This window comes from Rhynchophorus ferrugineus, unplaced genomic scaffold, assembly GCF_030347505.1.
Source record: "Rhynchophorus ferrugineus isolate W39M unplaced genomic scaffold, kcgeb_rfMv2 rfM2, whole genome shotgun sequence".
NCBI classification, from domain to species: Eukaryota; Metazoa; Arthropoda; class Insecta; order Coleoptera; family Curculionidae; genus Rhynchophorus; species Rhynchophorus ferrugineus.
In genome coordinates this window covers 78,212,665-78,231,697 of record NW_027472581.1, presented here as the reverse complement: position 1 = coordinate 78,231,697, position 19,033 = coordinate 78,212,665, and the positions used below count along the sequence as shown (strand labels likewise).

The window sequence follows — 19,033 nt, the reverse complement described above, 5'->3', positions numbered from 1 at the left end:
ATTCTCGCATCTTTTTGGTTCCTTCGAACTAATTGAACTTGATATTTTGATCGTTTGATCTACTGATCAGTTTGAAGTCGGAGCTGAGCCCAAAGAATTCAAAAATAATAATATAATGTTGTGACATATACAAAAAATTAAATTACGAACAAAACAAATCTAATTTGTGGCTCGTACCGACTTCAAAGTTATCAGTTGGTGGTAGTTTTTGTTGGTTTAAACTCTTCACATTTTTTAGCTTCACATTTCTTTAGATTGAGAGTAGTTGAGAGTAGATTTTGAGTAGTGGTGATTATGTTCAGATTGGAGAATTAGTAGTCTACTACTATATCCTACGGTCTAACCAATCTACATTTTGGATTTATATCAACACTGTTAACACTTGTTTCAATATTGTTTTATGGTTTTTATAGCATTATGATAACACTTTCTGATACTTAAAAGATTTTTAACAGCTTATATTTTCGCATTATCAGTTTTTATTGGTTTATTTTTTTGGCAGTTCAAACAAGTTATGCTGATGTAAACTTTACTAAACATTTCCCAACATTAAAAATGTTCAGTATGTCATTTGCTACAGAATTGTTTGTATCTATATATATAAGGTAAATACGATTATGATGGTTCAGAAATAAGTTCAGTTTACTGAATATTTTATAGTATAACAGGACTATATAATAATAATAACTTTGTATAATGTTTTTTTTTCTCTTTTTTCAGGAATGCTGAATAAAAAATAATGATTCAATCAAGGTGGTGTAGTGGCATTCTTGCCATTTTGATTAACCTTCTGCAGAATTCTTATGCAGGTAAATATATATAGAGCTAATATTTTTTGCTAGTTATAATGTTTTTCAAAGCTTATTTATTTAGATACACTTTAAAGACTAATTAATGGCAAATATAATCGATAACATTTTGCCCCTTCCCTGGTAAAACTGTAATTTTCTCTTTAATAGAACTTTTTTTAGAGATTTTTATTAAAAAAACATAACCAAGCGGTTTTCATATACTCACAATGGCCGTCGAATGGAATAAGATCTGTGCTATATGGTGATATAAAGGCTTTTCGATCTATCTCTCTCCAATATTTCTTAATTGTTAATTTTTGTGAAACTCAAGCATCCAATCTTAAGCTAAGGATTGAAAACTGTTTCGATGTTTAGTCTTGTAAATATATCGGTCTACCTTGATATGTTTAACAATGAATATCACTGATTTTTTTCCAAGATTGGTCGACTAGAATCAGATTCAACTTTAACATTGATATTGTCAAATCGAAAACGAATAAACCAATTCTAACACTGGAGTCCATTGAAACACTTATCGCTACAAACAACTACATAATTTTTCATAAGCATGTGCTGCATTTTTATATTTCTGAAAAAAAAATCAAGATAGAAAAGAATCAAGACATTTTTGAAATAATATTTAACTATGTAATCAAATGCTGCTAATTTAAAGACTCTATAGACTGTTCCCAAATAGATAATATGAAATATGGACATATTCTTAATCAATGAAATAAGTTATTTATGGAGATAAAAGTGGATAAAACATTCCTGTTACTACAGAGCAATTAGAGCAAAACTCTATGAGGAAGTTCGAAGAATTCGTTGTGATAATGTTGTATTTACGATTTTTCTAATTTATATTATAGCAATAATAGAATAAGTTTAAAAATTCTATGTACTATTATTAACGCAGAATCATTAATCGATAATAAGCTGCCAACGGAATTGTAAGTAAAAATTTTAATAAAATATTATGGCTCCAAATCTCGCAGCGGGCTTGGCATTACATTTGAGGTGGACAACCGGACATTCCGTTTCAAGCTCCCTGAACTGGGTTCAGTATTGACCGCTGAACTCTTCGCGATATTCAAAGCTTTATCCTACGTCACAACACAATCCTTCAAAGATTGGCTAATCCTGACCGACTTTCGAAATACTCTCGTATGTTTCCTGGAACAGAAGTTCACCATCCCCTGGTTACCGACTCACTGTCAATCATCAGTACCCTCTATCAGAATGAGATCAGGACCAGTTTACTGTGGGTCCCTTCCCACGTTGGTATACCGTGAAATGGGTGCGCGGATAAAATGCGCGCTAAATCGGCAGCCTCCTCACCCGTACCCATCACTGATATTTGGGTCCATACTGACCTTATTCCATTCGTTTTTTGTTTCACAAGATCCAACGTTCTTTGAGGTTAAAGCTCATTTTTGCTCCTCTCTTCGCGTTCCTTCCCGTCGTCATCATGCCGTAGCTTTGAATCGGCTGAGATTGGGCCACCGTGGTTTCTCGTACGGTCGCTTGATGATATTTTAGTTACCACATACCGAATGACTGTCCACGGCTCACCCAGATTAGAACAGAGTATGGGTTGCAAAATTTAGAAATGCTTTAGCAGGAGAGCATACAAACAGACTTCTCGGATTCCTACGAGAAATCCATTTTTTTTCTTGGAATCTAGCCTATGCTAAGTTTAGTGTTAATGACCAAATAACCATTACCACTTCGATATGTGTGCTGCCTGGAGAGAACCCCTACTTCGTTATGGTTGTGTTTGTAATCTTGTATTTGCGTTAATTTTCAAATTGTATATACACTATTTACACTTTTTTAGCCTAGAATTTGTGTTAATTAATTTTATTTATTTATTAATTTATTATTTTACATATACATTTTATGTTATTGTTTCTTTTATTAATTTTATTTATTATCTTTATATGTAATATATGTGTAGTTATAAGTTTATTATTTTATATATAAACTTTATGTCTATCCCCGTCCCCTATATATCAGTATCGTACTATTGTATATTCTCAAAATGACGTCCGTCAGAGCAACCAAAAAAACCTAAATGAACCTAAACTTAAACTTAATTTTATTGATTCAGATATTAAGATTTTTTTCAAACATTTGTATTTATTGGAGAACTGTAGGGACTACAAAACTTTAAGGATGCTTTTGAGAGTTCAATTTGAGATGTCAGGGAAAGACATTTTTAAATAGAAATATTAATTTCTTGCAGTGATGGTCATCGAATGTTTCAGACAGTTTAGGTAAAATGCTAATAACGAGAGCAACTCTTCTTTTAACAGTTTGATTGATGAGCCACCAACATGCACTTTAAACTACTGATTAGTTTAGTTAATGAAATTTCATGTTTTTTTCTTGTTTGAGTGCACGCCAACCCATAAAAGTACATTTTGTACTTTTTTGTACTTTTTTTGTACATGACGACCAGTTCTACCTTTACGTCCAGGAACTTCATATTTGATGATATAATTCAGCATATCTTATGCTATCAGGCTGTTCAATAAGTTTTGTCGTTCAGTAGGTAAAATGCTATTATTAATTGAAAATATATGGATGGGATTTTTTTTTAGAAGTACCTTATCTCCAGTAATATTTATTAATGATATTATTACATCGACATTATTCAATGCAATATCTCGTTTGAAAGTCTAAGAAATTGTTTGCTCATTTCCATTTAGGATATCTCGATGTTAAGGATCGATAAAACTCTTAAACATATCGATATTTAAGAATTAAATGCACATTATAAAATTATCTTGAACCATTTACATAAAACTGAATACCTAAATAAGCTCGATACTCATATTCTCTATGAATAAGCATTGGGCATTGTTTTTAAAGCTAGGTATGAATTTAGTATGATTGGAAATGAATTGTTCATTATTAACTGCTCGATTTCGGTAAAACTATGAATTCGACTCTCCACTGTGAAGGAATAATGTGATTGAAGCAGGCAATTAAGAAAAACTGCCAGAAGTGATGGACAGGAAAGGTCTTGTAACGCGGAAAGGCTTTGTAATTGAGATATTAGTTGGTAATTTTTGATTTTGGTATAGCTGCTTTCAAAACAAGCTTGTGAAAATGTGTTGGGACTAGTTTTTCACCTAAAAATAGCATAAAGTCTATAGTGGAGGTGTTATGATTTCACCAGAAAAGCAATAAAAGGTCATCGACCAACACGGTATATGTACCTTATCAGTAGTACCTCCATATTTTCTCCAACAAGTAAAGAAAGGGAGAGTAGAATGGAGATGAAAATTGATTGAGGCACCGAGTAGAAATAATATAATATCAGAAATGTTGAAGAAAAAAAACGCAGAGTGGAAGTAATTAGTGAAATTTACGGCAAATAGTCACTTATTGTTCCGATGAACAAAAAGAGACATAAGAGGGTGTTTAATAATTATATACGAATTGCTCTATTGTGCAAAGCTGTAAAAATATATGAGCAAATTATAAAAAATCGTTTAAAAGCAGTAGTAGATAACTTGCTTACAGAATCACAGTGGTGGATTCCGAAACATATAGACAAATAGAGGAAAAAGTTCAATATTTAGCTTTTATTAATTTTTGGAAAACGCATTTGACAGAGTAAGAAGAGAAACACTATGGGTTGTACTAGAACAAAGAGGTGTAAGTAATAAAATTGTTAAAATAATTCAAGGAAAATATGGGAGAAATGGCAATACCATCATTCAATACATTTTCAATACCCAAGCAGGATAAAAACAATACGTAAGTTTAAGTCCAACTCTGTTTATAATATTAATGTAGAATATACTATAGAAATACCGAAAGGGTATTAAAAATATGACAAAAATAGATATATAAGTAGGAGCTTTTGCTAATGATTTTAATAGTCACTGATAGACCAAGACACTTACATAAAATCTTAACCACATGGAATATGATACAAAGAGAATAGAAAATGAGAATTGAAAGAACCATATATTTGGCTATAAAAGCAAATTCATAAAAGAGCAAATATCAGGCAAATTTAAAATGTAAGTTTACAAGGTACAAGCTATACAGAAATCTCAACATTTTGGATGAGATACGTGAATATCGTTAAAGAGAGATAAAAGAAGTAGAAATAAAATACTTCAGAAGATTTAGTGGTGTAAGAGAGATGCACATGATGAGAGGTAAAGAAGTAGGAAATACCTCATTGAATATTGATTGGGAAGAGTATATGGAAAGGAGACAACTTAGTTGGTGGGGACACTTACGCATGGAGGACAAAAGTCAGGTAAAGACGATATGAGAAGCAAGAACGGAGATAAGAGAGGACATTTTAAGCGAATTGGGGATGAATGTCTCAGAGAAATACGTGAGAAAAGTGTTATAACCTCGACAGAAATAAGAAGACTGCACATAGGCAGAAAAATAGTAGAAGGAATTTATTATATTATTATATTACATGCACAATGTGGTGTAAAATATGTTTATTTTATATTTCCAGTTTTCATTACAAATATTACTAAATAATCTATTTAAAAAACTTGAGTATACTGATTAATTTAATAGATTTTATCTCTACTTTATGATTTTAACAACTTAATTTTAATTACAGATTTCGAACATATGTTGAATAAACCAGAATCGATAGTATTCGATGTTGGTTATCAGACAACTCTCAGTTGCGAGATGAATATCGAGGCGGATAAATTTCAATGGAAATTTTACCCCTTGGAACGGCCCTATGACAGTAAGGCCGTCGTAAACCTCAACAGTGCCAACTTTAAAATGATCGCTCAAGACAAATTCAAAACCAACAAGAGAAAATCTGAACTGAATATCCAGGTGAGCATATAAATATGTTGTTTTCTCTTGTAATATCACATGTCTGTGTTTATATGATACGATAAAATGTCCCTAAATCGTATTTGTCAGCAGTTACCTTGCTTGTTACTTATTTCATGGAATGAGAATTCTTATTTATTTATTTGTTGTTTATATATTGTAAAAGGGGAACATTTTATGATGTGAGAAATGAAAACATAACTTGCAACACTCGAGCTTTGTGAAATCAATTTACTGCTTCATTTCTTCTGTCGTCATTATATATTATTATTGATAATTCTATTTAAATTACTCTAAATATTTTTATATAATCTTTAAAGTAATACCGATATTTAACTAACCCCTTTAAAATAGTTCAGTTTTGTTAAGTGTTTTGCTGTATATCGGTATGTTTATCTTAACTTTTGTTTGCATATGTTGTTTTGTTGACTATATGTGAGTGTTGATACTAGAATGTCAAAAACTTTTAACAGCGATACAGAAAACTGTAAAGCTGTAAACCACAAATACCACTGGATTTATTATTGAAATCTTCATAAATTTAATACCAGTTGTGCATCTGTTGATGATAAAAATCATCATAATTTTTTAAAATTACATTTTACATTATATATACGTAATATTATCTTAATTCACAAATTAATATATTATTAGTGTTCTGTTGTATTGATAATCAAAACAAGTTCGGTATAAATTGATCAGTAAGTATTTTTATTTTGTAAATTAAAGTAGTATATATATTAAAATTAAATTAGACTATTTGTGAAATATATTTCAACTAACCAGTACAACCTACGATGGAGATATATACCGAGATGTTTCGCTGATTCTGCTTTCATTATTTAACCACGATACAAAATTGACGTGGACAAAGTTCGTGTTATTTCGCAGTGTATCCCAATCTCTAGTCCTTTTGTGGATCTTATTCTTGTTACCTCTTATACTTCTATAGTCCGGGACAGAAATATGTCTTTTGCCATAAAGACGGTGTCGTCGGCAAATCTTCCAATTCCAAGCAGTTGTAGGAGTGCTACCCAGATACTGTGCCTGCGAAACTCTAGCCGAGATAGGTTTAAATTAGATAGGTTAAATATTAAGAATGAATGAAAAATATACGACTTTCCTAGAATTTTCATTCGAAACAGCACAATTCAGATGTTAGTAATATTATATATATCCATTTCACATTAAAATGCCTCACCAGATAATATCCCTATTAAATATTATGCAGTTTTAACCAAAACTTCATAGTACAAAAGCTCAGTACTAGTCTCTCGGATTCCTTGGTCCTGATTTTGAGTTAAAATATTACAAACCACACTGACTCAAACGGAATTGAGTGATCATATACCAGGGTTGCCGCAGATGAAAAAACTTATCATTTTATTTCAGGTTCGATGATTTGATGCTCGTCTGTTGAAAACATATTCGATTGTTCTTCAATGAAAACATAATTCTATTTACACATCTAATATAGTAATGCAATATTATTAGTTGACCTTAAAATTTAGAGTTAATACTTTTTCATATTTATTTTTGTCTACAGTTGATCTAATTAAACTACAATTAATATAATTTGTGTTATGAAGAGAACATGTTTTAAAAATATTTTTGTCATGGCGTGTTAGCAAAAAGGTTATAATTATGATTCGGTTGTGAAATTGAACATGATCAATGAAATTAAAGAGGCAGAACATGGTGGTTCTGATGCGCTTTAGTTTTATCCTTGTAATAGGATATTCTCAACACTTAAACCTATTTCGGTCGGAGTTCCACAGAGTAATGTCTTGAGACCACTTCTGTCTGCTCTATAGTGCTGATACTCCAACAATAAACGAGAAAATACTTGGAACATTTGTTGACAACACAGTAATCATGGCAAAATATGTATCTCTGTCTGAGGCTGTAGAAGTAGAGGTCAACAATATCTACAAATGGGCTGGAGACTGAAAAATATAGCTTAATATATACATGTTAATTCTGCTAAATATATCGGAATGCATCTCGATAACAGGTTAAATTGGAAACATCATGTTAGACAAAAGTCAGAGCAGATTGACTCAAAGTCAAGAAACTCTACTGATAAGTCGTAAGATACTGTCAGCTTGACATAAAATCAAAGAGATTGGTTTATCAGTCAATCATAAAGCCAATTTGAACCTATGAGGTGCAAATATGGGGTTGCACTAAAACATCAAACCAACTAATAATCCAAAGCACCCAAAACAAAGTTCTACGATTAATTACCACTGCTTATTGTTAGGTAACCAACGAAGAGCTGCACGATGATCTTGAAATCAATTGGATACACGAAGTGATCCAAGATTTCGCCTTAAAACATGAAATAAGGTCGTTAAATTACAGCAACGTGCAAGCAATACAGCTACTGGATAGCACGCAATAAATTAGAAGATTGAAGCGAAACAAACCACGCAAACTTGTTTAGTGTAGAAGCTAGATTCTTAACTTTAGCTTAAGTAGATTAGTTTTAGTTTAATTTGTGAAATACATATTGATGTATTAATCCCGCAGACGGATTGCTATTATATTAATGCCAGTACAACAGAACAGTAGTAATAAATTAATTTGTAAATTAAGATTGTACTAAGCATATCTAATATAAGATGTAATTAATAAAAAAAACTGTTATAGGAAAAATTTTATTATACTGATCAGATAAGAATTAATTACTTTTTTTATAATTTTGTTCCAAACTTTTAATACAGTTGATATTTAAAGTTTTTATGGCGATAAGGTAGTCTGTAAAAACTCTGATATTTTAAAATTATAATCGTGTTATTCTAGATCAGTGGTGGAGTTAATCTTTTAAATTACGTTTATCTTCAATATTTATTTAGATACTCGATAAGAATAATCGATAATATAATCGATGTTTTTATGAAACCGTTCGATATCAATCATAGCTATAGCTTCTCACTTCTTTTCAAATATTAGGACATACATTTTAAAACCATTTTTTTTTCTGACTCTTATCTAAATAAAAACCGTAACAGGCTTTTAAGTTAAATTAACATTTTTTGGTCTTTTAATGGAGATTTACAAATTATCTAAAACGCTCAGGTCTACACAGTCCACCTAGAAGGAACCTATGTGGGAATTTGGCACGTGACAATCACCAAAAAGCAGAAGCATTTGGCGAATATCTAGAAAAAACTTTCAAATCAAACGAAACTAATATTGAATATAATTTGCCGGATATAGAAGCTGAAAATTTAATGATTTAAGTCACGCCGAAAGAGCTAACCAAAGTTATTAAAACTGACATTGAACCCAGGAAATCACCAGGCTACGATTTAATAACAGGAGAATTACTACAAAAAATACCAAGAAAGAGAATTATAAAACTCACCAACTTGATAAATATAGCATTTAGATTAAAAAATGTTCCAGGCATTTGGTTCAAAAACCAAAAATGTTCCAAAACCTGGGAAGTCTCCTAACGAAATAAAAGCCTATAGACCTACAGCACTGCTGCCAGTAATATCTAAGGTTTTTGAAAAACTCCTGTTGAAATGAATAAAATCGATCATAGAAAGAACAAAAAACAATTAACCAGATCCACAGAATAACAGATGTTATTGAAAAACGTTACTAAAGTAAAAAAGTATGCTCAGCTTTATTCTTAGATGTTGCACAAGCCTTCGATAAGGTTTGGCATGGAGGCCTTGTTCGTAACCTGCAGAGAAAGTTACCAAAGCAACACACCAAACTATTAAAATCGTAGATTACAACCAGAATGTTTAGAATCAAACAAGAAGAAGCTTACTCTACAATAAAAGAAGCTAAAGCACGTGTACCACAAGGAAGTGTATAAGGCCCAATGCTTTATCTACTCTAAACTTGTGATATATCACAAATGGAGAATATTACGATGGCTACATTTGCTGATGATACTGCGATTATAGCTGCCGAAGACAATAGTGAAGAAGTATGTAATAATGAAGTAACAATGTTATAACTAAATAATAAAAAAAAATACAAATTAGTAGACAACTATTTCGATATTTCTTTCTATTAATTTATTTTTGAATGTCTATCCATAAATTCTAAGTAGGCTTTAATATTCTTTTGTTCGTGTTGAAAATGGCTCCAAATTTTTGAAGTTAAAATAAATGCTTACTCTTTTTAGAATATTTATTGATGAAAATGCGAAGTTATTTTATTGTTTGGATAAATCTATTCGCAAAGCCCATTAAACACTATTATGCACCCTCTAGTGGGTTTTGGTTTCAGTGGTTTAAAACTGATGATTTTGTTGTCGATGATAAAGAACGACATAAAGGATCGAAAAAGTTCGAAGACAATGAACTAAAAGACTTATTGGATGAAATCCCAGCTCAAGCTCTCAATATGCAGTATATATGCGGTAGAAAAATATACAAAAGGAGAGAAAATGCTACTAAACTAAATACTATTTCGAATCATTTCAACTTCGCAGTTTCTTTGCTTGCCGGTCAAAAATTAATAGTAATTTGTGACTTGTTGAGGCTGGAAATGAAAACTGGATTTATTACGATAATCGCAAAAACAAAAAGACATGGGTTAGTTCATAAGATACATTGAAGTGGAATATTCATGGTTATAAAGTTTTGCTGAGTGAGACCAACAAGGTGTAAAGTTTTATAAGATGCCAAAACCGAATGAAACTTTTGCTGCAGAACTTTTGCTGCAGAACTTCTTAAATACTTATCGATAATAAACTTGTAGCCCGGTTGAAGATGACATCTTCCGGCTTTCCCCAATATGACAATCATGATTATTTTAGATATGATCAAAATCCAGGAAAATAATTCGTTCGTAATATTGCATTAAATATGAATGTTATTAAATTTACACTTTTCGCTGATATTAATTTTCCAGATTTGAGATCATATCCGATCAAGTTTAGTAATAAAAAAAGTATTAATTTTAAATTACTACATCACTGAACATTATAACAAAAGTATCATGAGTAACCTTATAGCTTCAAATATAAGTATATATGATTTATTTAGTTTAAAGTTATAATCTTAAACATTTTTAACAATATAAAAATGAAGTAATGCATGATTCTATAGTAATTAAAACAATAACGAACACGATTAAGCACTTTATTTATTTCAATATAGAAATTATATTAAAGTAATGTATTTATAATCATTAAATGAACTAATGACTTCTCAAAACTTAAATAATTAATTTACTATATATTATAGTTTTATATTTTATTGCATTAAACATATTAATATTTATGATGGGTTTAAAATATTTACCAAGTTACAGTTAATTATCTCCAGAACCTTATTAATTAATATCAGCTCTTAAACAAGAATAGTTTTTCTAAACTGGAGTTCACCAGATATCAAATTAATCGGAATTCATGAAGAATGCATTGATTTATTTTTCTATTATGAATCTTAAAAAACTGATTGCGAAAATCTAAAAACCTTGTACTCACAGCACAGACAATTCTTGTTATTCTGGAATTGTTATTCTTAATCGTTAAATCACAACTACCATAACTCATTAATAGTTCCAACAATACGGGAATAACCTCAAGTAATACAAAATCTTAAATAAAATCATTTCAAAACTTCTTAACTCACTAATTTCCCTGTTAATGTCGTTTCGAATACAAAAATAAGGATTTATTTTCCGGTTTAAATTTGATCTGACGGTAATTTGCGATACAGCGCTGCCAAATTTAAGGCACAACGTAAAATCACACGTTGGGAGTCGATGTACGTACAACAGAAATGACGAATAATCTACCGTATTGGAATTGGAACTGTCAGCGGGCAGGGAGTCGAACAGGTTCAATGAAAATAAAGCCTAAAATATTTGTTTATATACCATGTGTCACCGAACTGAGGGCTATTCCTGGCTGCTTGATTTTGACGTATTTAGTTTTATTGGAAATTACTTATTTGTAGAGCATATTACACAAAAATGTAGCCCTAGAAATTCTTCCTCCGTATGAGCTTTAACAGTACCAAACTTCAAACTTCTCAGTGCTCGTGTTTTCAAAAGTTTCAAAATTTCAAAATTTTCGCTAAGCTAATTAATACGAGGGTCACTATTTATATTTCGGGAATAGAAAATAAAAACAAATAGTTAAGCTGCGAATATATTTTTATTGTTTTTCAATTCGATGACCCATCAATTGATGACCCGATAGCCTCTTGTTTGAGCCGATGTGTGAAAGCTCGCATTGTCATGATGAAGAACAATCCGGCATCTTTTATTTGTTTTCCTTATTTCATCGAAGACTTCTGGCAAACAAATGTTTGTGTACCAATCAGAATTTACTGTTCTATGATCCTTTAGAGGTACTGTTGCAATAAGACCAGTTTCCCGAAAAAACAGGCTTCTTTGAAGTGCTTCGTGCGCGAACAACTTTTGTTGGATTTGGTTCATCTTGGAACATCCATACAGTCGACTGCTGCTTACTTTGGGGCTTTATAAACGTCTTTCGAAGCACCGCAATTTCATAAGCATTTCTTTGATCAATCGACACGAGCCTTTTTTCGAGCGATTGTCAAATTCTGTGGGATACAACGCTAACATAACTTTCGCACAGCCAAGTGTTCATGTAAAATCGCATATATGCTGGTGAAACGAATGCTTAGGGATGTCTCAATCTCACAATAGGTGACATGACGATCTTGCTTAATTATTTCGCACACAGCATCGATGTTTTCTGGCACAACAACCGATTTTGGACAACCTTCACGAAACTCGTCGGGCAGCGAACCACGATTGAATTCACCAAACCAGCGATACACGGTAGTTTTTGATGGAGCTTCATCGCCAAAGGTCAAATTAAGTTGATTGATGCACTCTTGTTGTGATAATCCACGTCGAAAATCGTAAAAAAATATCGCACGAAAAATAAACAAATAGCGTCCGTGCGACAAAATATTCTGAATACGTATATCGTCAAAAATGTCAAACTTTACGATGGAGCCGTCAGATGGACTCACATGACAACAGTGTTGCCAATTCCCGAAATATAAATGGTGACCCTCGTATATAGATAATAAAATGTATCTCAAATCATATAACAGTGTTTCCTTATTAAACGTCAACGCTTATTAAAGCTAACTTATACTGTTAATAAAAGTTGCCTTTCAAAATAGTATAAATGATTTTAATGTTTTATTCGATTTCTAGTCAACAAACATGGACACTGCTGGATACTATCAATGTTTGGCGTACTATGGAGCATCTGTGGTAGCTTCCGTACCATGGCGTATTAGTTTGGCGAAAATGGACAAACCGCCAGTCCAAAAGGATACCACAGTTTCGGTACAGACTGGGAACACCGTCAGTTGGTGGTGCGAGGCTCCGAAGTCCAATCCAGAAACTTTCATAGAGTATAAAAAAGGCGATAGCTTCATTCCGTTTCCCTTTAAAGAACCCCAGATGAATACCATGATTTTAAGCAACGTCACCGTAGAACATTCTGGGATATATAGGTAAATATTTTGTTCTGACATATAGTAAGTTATCAATATCAATTTAGATGCTATTAATAGAGTACTGGGTTGGTAAGTATTTTATGTGTGAGACTTGTGTACTCACACTGATGCACTCCATATAAGTTTAAAACACTACATAGATTTTACATAGATATCTTAATTTAAAATACATAATTTTACTGTGTATTAAATTGCATCGGGTGTATTTATATTTCATGTTGAAGCCTCACTGACAAGCTTCACTTTTCAGTACGTGTTGATTCGTTGAAATATAAACAAAAAAATAATTTTATAAAACAGTTGAGTTGAGATCCTCCATTTTTCTCCATCAGTTTGCTCTTCACCCCACCTAATCGAGATGGGAATAAAGAAAATGTACCTTTATACTCATAAGACAACCTAAAGCTTGAAATGCTTTTAGGCAGTGACATCAAAGTGATCAGTTGGTAGTAATTAAAGTAATATTGTAAATAGATAAATGTATTTAGGTAGGTATTAAGCTAAATTGTATGTATATAGTAGAATATAAAATACGTGTAGTATATAAGTGAAATAAAGTTTTTGTTTATTTTTATTTAGTTATTACAACGGTTACTATATACATATTTTGTTTTAAAACTTTTTTGTGTTAAAAATCTAAGTTAGATTATCAGTGAGCAGTATAGTAAAAATGACTTTGAAACAAAATAATCAAACTCATAGTACTTTAAAACTAAACTATGGGCTACCCAAACTAGCTGTGAACATACGTCATCAAAAATTATAACGTTCAAATGTCGAAATGTTGGCGTATCAACTCCAGTTTTAGTTTAGTTTGGCTTTGACATATAACAAAATTCTAGTTTAAATAAAATAATGAAACAAAAGTGTTATAAAATATATAGTTTATATTAACTAGCCACAATAATTTATAGGTGATAGTTGTTTTATTATATTTTCATTGAACTCTTTTCCACACCACCCATGTGGTAGAGTTCTAGGCGCGTTGTTTTATGTAGTGGTATCGCCCTGGAGGCCTAATCCACCTAATTAACAAATGTATATTCAAGTAATGTATTTTACTTTCATTAGAGATCGTATTAAGATTTTTATGTTTAGTTCATTCACATCAAAGTTTTGTTACCATATCTACAAAATAGTTAGTATTCATCCTCTCCTCATACGTTCTAACCTTACTCTTATGTATATTTCTGAACAATTGCATACATATCTATGCACATAAATCACTTACACTCTACAACTACCGACAATTATCGTATATTAATTATATACTCACCTTTAGTTGTTTCCACTCTCATCAGCCTGTCTTGGAAATTATCGGCATTGCGTCATAGTCCCAAATAATCAGAAACATACGCGGATCCATAACATTCACAAAATTTAGTTCTAAGTATTTATGGATACTTTCCACATAGTTTCCTCTGAAGTAATGGTATTAAATTATGTTAATATTAAATAAACTACTCACTGGTTTTATATATTTCATATGATTGATCTCTGATAGAGCTAACAACAAGCTCATCTTGATTTGCAACCCGCTTTCTATGAGGACCGTTTTTCTTGCGATATTTTTTCCGATATCTTAATGACCGTGCCCATACTAATATTTAGTTCAGCTGCAACTCGTTAAAATATTTTCAATAAAAACGGCAGCCACTTAATATTTAACAGTAAAAATTCTTTCCTCTCTAACGAATTTTAATGCAAGAGGGAGCTTCCATAATCTCATTCTTGTTCTAAGTAACACGCAATCTGTTCTGTCTCGCATCGGTATTTTTAATCAGAGTAATTATAAGCAGCAATATGAAATTTATCAAAACAAGCAAAGCGTTAATATAGCATTTGCCGGTTTATAACTTCTTATCACTATTGTTTTGAAGAATTTTGCATACGTTTAACAACCGGACGACTTTGACAGGCTGGTTCGGTTACATGTTCGAATTTATCAGACAGCACTGTGTCTCTTTTTAAACATGTTCATGACGTATGTTCACATCTACTTTGGATAGACTATATTTAAGTTTTGTGTAATAATTCAAAACCGAAATTATTTTCTTGCCAACCCAGTGCAATTACGTCGCTTTTGAATTAAATGTTATAAATGTAGATGCTTCGCCAACAATGACTTTGAGACCAAAGAACTGAACCAAGTTTTAAAACTCGAGGTATTAAGAAATGGTTCACCAAGTGCTCCTTATTTCATCGTGGAACCAAAAAAAGATTATACAGTCACTAAAGGTAGGCAATATAAGGCCCTCTTTTTCAAATTTATATATAAATGGTTATATTTCTATTAGGTTCTTCTTTGTTCCTCAGCTGTTCAGCTGTAGGTAAACCTATACCGAAGATAACCTGGTCCAAGAAACAGTCACACTTACCAGCCAGCAGAGCTGAAGTCAGTGGTGGCTTGATCATAAAAAACGTGACCTCGCACGATGATGGAGTCTATGTTTGCACCCACTCCAACGAACACGGTACCTTAAGTCACGAGATCATCGTCAAGTATAATGAAGAACCCAGTATCGATTGTTCCGCCAATACTACCGAAGTAAAACAAGGGGAAAATATGGAGATAGAATGTAATGTAAAAGGTATGAACTGCAGTGGATCAGAAATTTTAATTCTATTTTAGAGATACTTGCCTTGGTTGTACCTAAATTTATAATTATATTATTTCTAATTATGATCGTCAAGAATGTAAATCCGACAAGGAAAGCCATCTCAGTCACTCCAGTATGATGGTCTCCAAGTTGGTCACTTGTCAGTAGGCAGGCTTAGCGCCAAGAACCATGGTTCTGAGCCCACGTTAAGTAGTAGGTCTACTCCAAATTAACGACTTTAAAATATTTTAATTTTTATATACCAATAGCGTAGGGTAATGGGGGAAGAAAAGTGCCACAAAAATTATAATAATATCTTGTAAATATATAAACAATTTGAAATGAACACGGATATAGAGAAACGAAAAGAATGGGAGATGCTGCAATATGTACGAAGAACCTAGCATTTCTATTAATTCTTAGAGGTACATTACAAGAATAAATAAGAAACATAACAAAACAATATGTTGAGACCGAAGCTGATTCCTTCCTAGAATCATTGTACAAATTCGTTTTCTTTTAACTATAGAACTTTGCGAATAAGTTTGCTTATCTAACTACTTTTTGGCTTTTCAAAAATATTGATATATCGGAGAAAAAGAAATAATGTAAATATATTAAAATATATAATTTTTTTATACCAATTGGTATATCGATATTTTACAAGATACATAAGATTTTAAGAAACAATAAAAATATTAATATTGACATATGGGCTGAAAAGTTCCGAGCCTAACACATAGATGGCTCTACTTTTATTGAATTGACCGCTTTTCCAGTTAGTACTAACCTTCAAAAGAAAGCTGTTAAAGTTTATTGATATTCTACTCGTAAGTTTGTGAGTTATTGTGCTAAGAGTGACACTACCTTTGTTATTTTCAAAACAATGGATAAAAAACAATTTCGTGTTTTAATTTTATACTGCTTCTTGATGGGAAAAACACCGTTCAAGCGAAGCAATCGCTTGGAAAGTATCAAGGACTACGCTCCATCATAAGCAACAATTAAACGTTAGTCGTAGAGACACCGATGATGCAGAACGCAGTGGACATCCAAATGAGGTGGTAACACCAGAAATAACAAAATCGTTTTGAATGATCGAAAAGTGAAGTTGTGTGAATTAGCTAACACCATAAAGATATTAAAAGAACATGTTGGTTTTATATTACATAAGTATTTGAATATGAGAAAAAAAGTGGGTGCCGCGTTTGCTCACTGTTGACCAAAACGTCTTGATGATTCTGAGCAGTTTTTGGCCGTGTTTAAACACAACAAATCGGAAATTTTGCATCGACATGTGAATATGAATGAAGCATGGATCCATCACTTCACTCCGGAATCAAAACGATCGTCATCTGAGTAGACAGCAACAGTCACAGGAGTCTGAGTGGACAGGCCTATTTTGAGGCAAGAGATAAATTGTTCTACAAAAGTGGTATTGAAGTGTTAGAGCGGCGCCGGAATGATTGTGTGGCTCTTGATGGAGATTACATTAATGTATAAAGAAAATTTTGAACAAATAAAAAACGCGTTTTCTTTGTTACGCACGGGACTTATCACCTCATGTGTTATGTGCTCAAAAAAATATTGATATTCCCTAAATATTTTTAAAATTAACTTTAAAAGCTAAACCTAATTATGAACCAATATAAAGGTTTATTAAAATTAATTAAAATGTTTAAGAAATATCTCTTTTCTTTTGAAAAATTATCGAAAAATATTGCTAACAAATATATGGGGTAACAAAATATGGACCAAAAATATTGATATTTTTTTGAAATTTGGCATCATGGTTACAAAACGTGTTGGCTGTCAGAAGGCATCATAACATAATGCGAGGTAAACAATTGAAAATCTTGCAATTTATTCTTTAAGGATAAACTTCAGAAACATGAAATAATGCCAGTGGTTAACAAGAGCAGTGGTATTGGTACCGAAAAAGTAGATTTTATTGCCTTTGTAGACAGGGACAGTGACCAACAGTAGACATCTAAAATGCAGTTGGAGTTAGTCAGCTTCCTAAATGATAAAAGCAAAATGCTTACCATCCTTGAACTCTATCCAAATGTAAAAAATATGTCCATACAATACAAGTTTGGGCTGATTAGGCCTGGTAGAAAAATTGTTTTAGCATATTTTATGTCACGCCTCAACAACAGCCTCTTGTTGAGGCTGTTGTTGAGGAGTCTGTCTGTCTATACACCTGATTGTATTTTGGATTTTGAATTTTAAATTAAATCTTATAGTTTTGTATTTTAAATATATGCGAGATAATATTTTGCAATTTGTATTTCAATTACAGCAAATGTATGTGTATGTATTATGCTATGACATTAGTAATGTAATAAAATATTTTGCCATTAGAAAACTAGACGGATAAGGTTTTTGTTAATGACTGAAGTTTTGTTTTTAATTCTAATAAGTATATTATTTTTTTATAAAAATATAAACATTAACAGTTTTGTTCTAATTATAAATGAAACACGATTTGCGTTTTATATTTAATTCGTCAATAACTTAATCTCGTCGACGGTCAAGGTACAATATCAAGAATGTGTAAACATTTTTGTAATAAATGTTATTATTATATGACACACAAGCCACGCGACTGCGAAATACTAAATACTAACAGTAAATAAATTCAAAACATTTTAAACATCTATAATTTTAGGTACCCCAGAACCGGTAATATCATGGTTTCTCAATGGGTACTCGGTTCAGAATGACGCAGCCATTGAAGCTATTGAGAATAAAATATACTTCAGAAGGGTCGAGAAAAGACACGCTGGAAATTTACAGATCTTCGCTAGCAACATTGTTAATACTGTATATAAAAGCATCAGTTTGCGGGTGTTTCCCTTGTCCAGTAATTTGGATGAGGCACCATCAACAGCTTATTCCCATCCGAAGCATTCGCATCATCGGTACGTTCTATAATTTCGATGCATGATAATTTTCAATATTTACTAGAGCATACACTTTAGGAAGTTGCAGAATAATAAGAAATCTCACAAGCTGATGCCCCCTAGTAAACCAGTCATCACTAGATTGAATGATGACACCGTAGTTGTCAGATGGAACATACCAAACAACATCAGCCTACCAATACGGTTCTTTAAAGTCCAATATGCAGAAATAGGTCCCGCAAGTCATAAGCACAATTATAGTGACGAAGGTAAGAGAAATGTATGGTATTTAGTTATATACAATAGACAAATTAATATGAACACCATGCAATATAGTATCTTGTTGCATGTTGATAACATTGTTTCCGTATAAATAATGCGACGCGTGAGCACTTTAAATGTTACGAATCACATCTGTC

The 19,033-nt window shown here is 31.9% G+C and overlaps 1 protein-coding gene across 3 annotated transcripts in view; it reads left to right on the top strand.

Annotated features, from left to right (window-relative positions):
• Positions 1-19,033, top strand: part of LOC143191352 (interference hedgehog) — a 114,167-nt gene that overhangs the window by 75,935 nt on the left and 19,199 nt on the right. For all 3 annotated transcript variants that reach the window (XM_076396312.1, XM_076396314.1, XM_076396313.1), the window contains 7 exons: positions 721-809; positions 5,398-5,627; positions 12,801-13,105; positions 15,216-15,346; positions 15,406-15,699; positions 18,380-18,632; positions 18,693-18,883. In XM_076396312.1, the coding sequence (XP_076252427.1) occupies positions 740-809; positions 5,398-5,627; positions 12,801-13,105; positions 15,216-15,346; positions 15,406-15,699; positions 18,380-18,632; positions 18,693-18,883 (1,474 nt within the window). In that variant the 5' untranslated portion in view covers positions 721-739. The remainder of the gene's footprint in view (positions 1-720; positions 810-5,397; positions 5,628-12,800; positions 13,106-15,215; positions 15,347-15,405; positions 15,700-18,379; positions 18,633-18,692; positions 18,884-19,033) is intronic.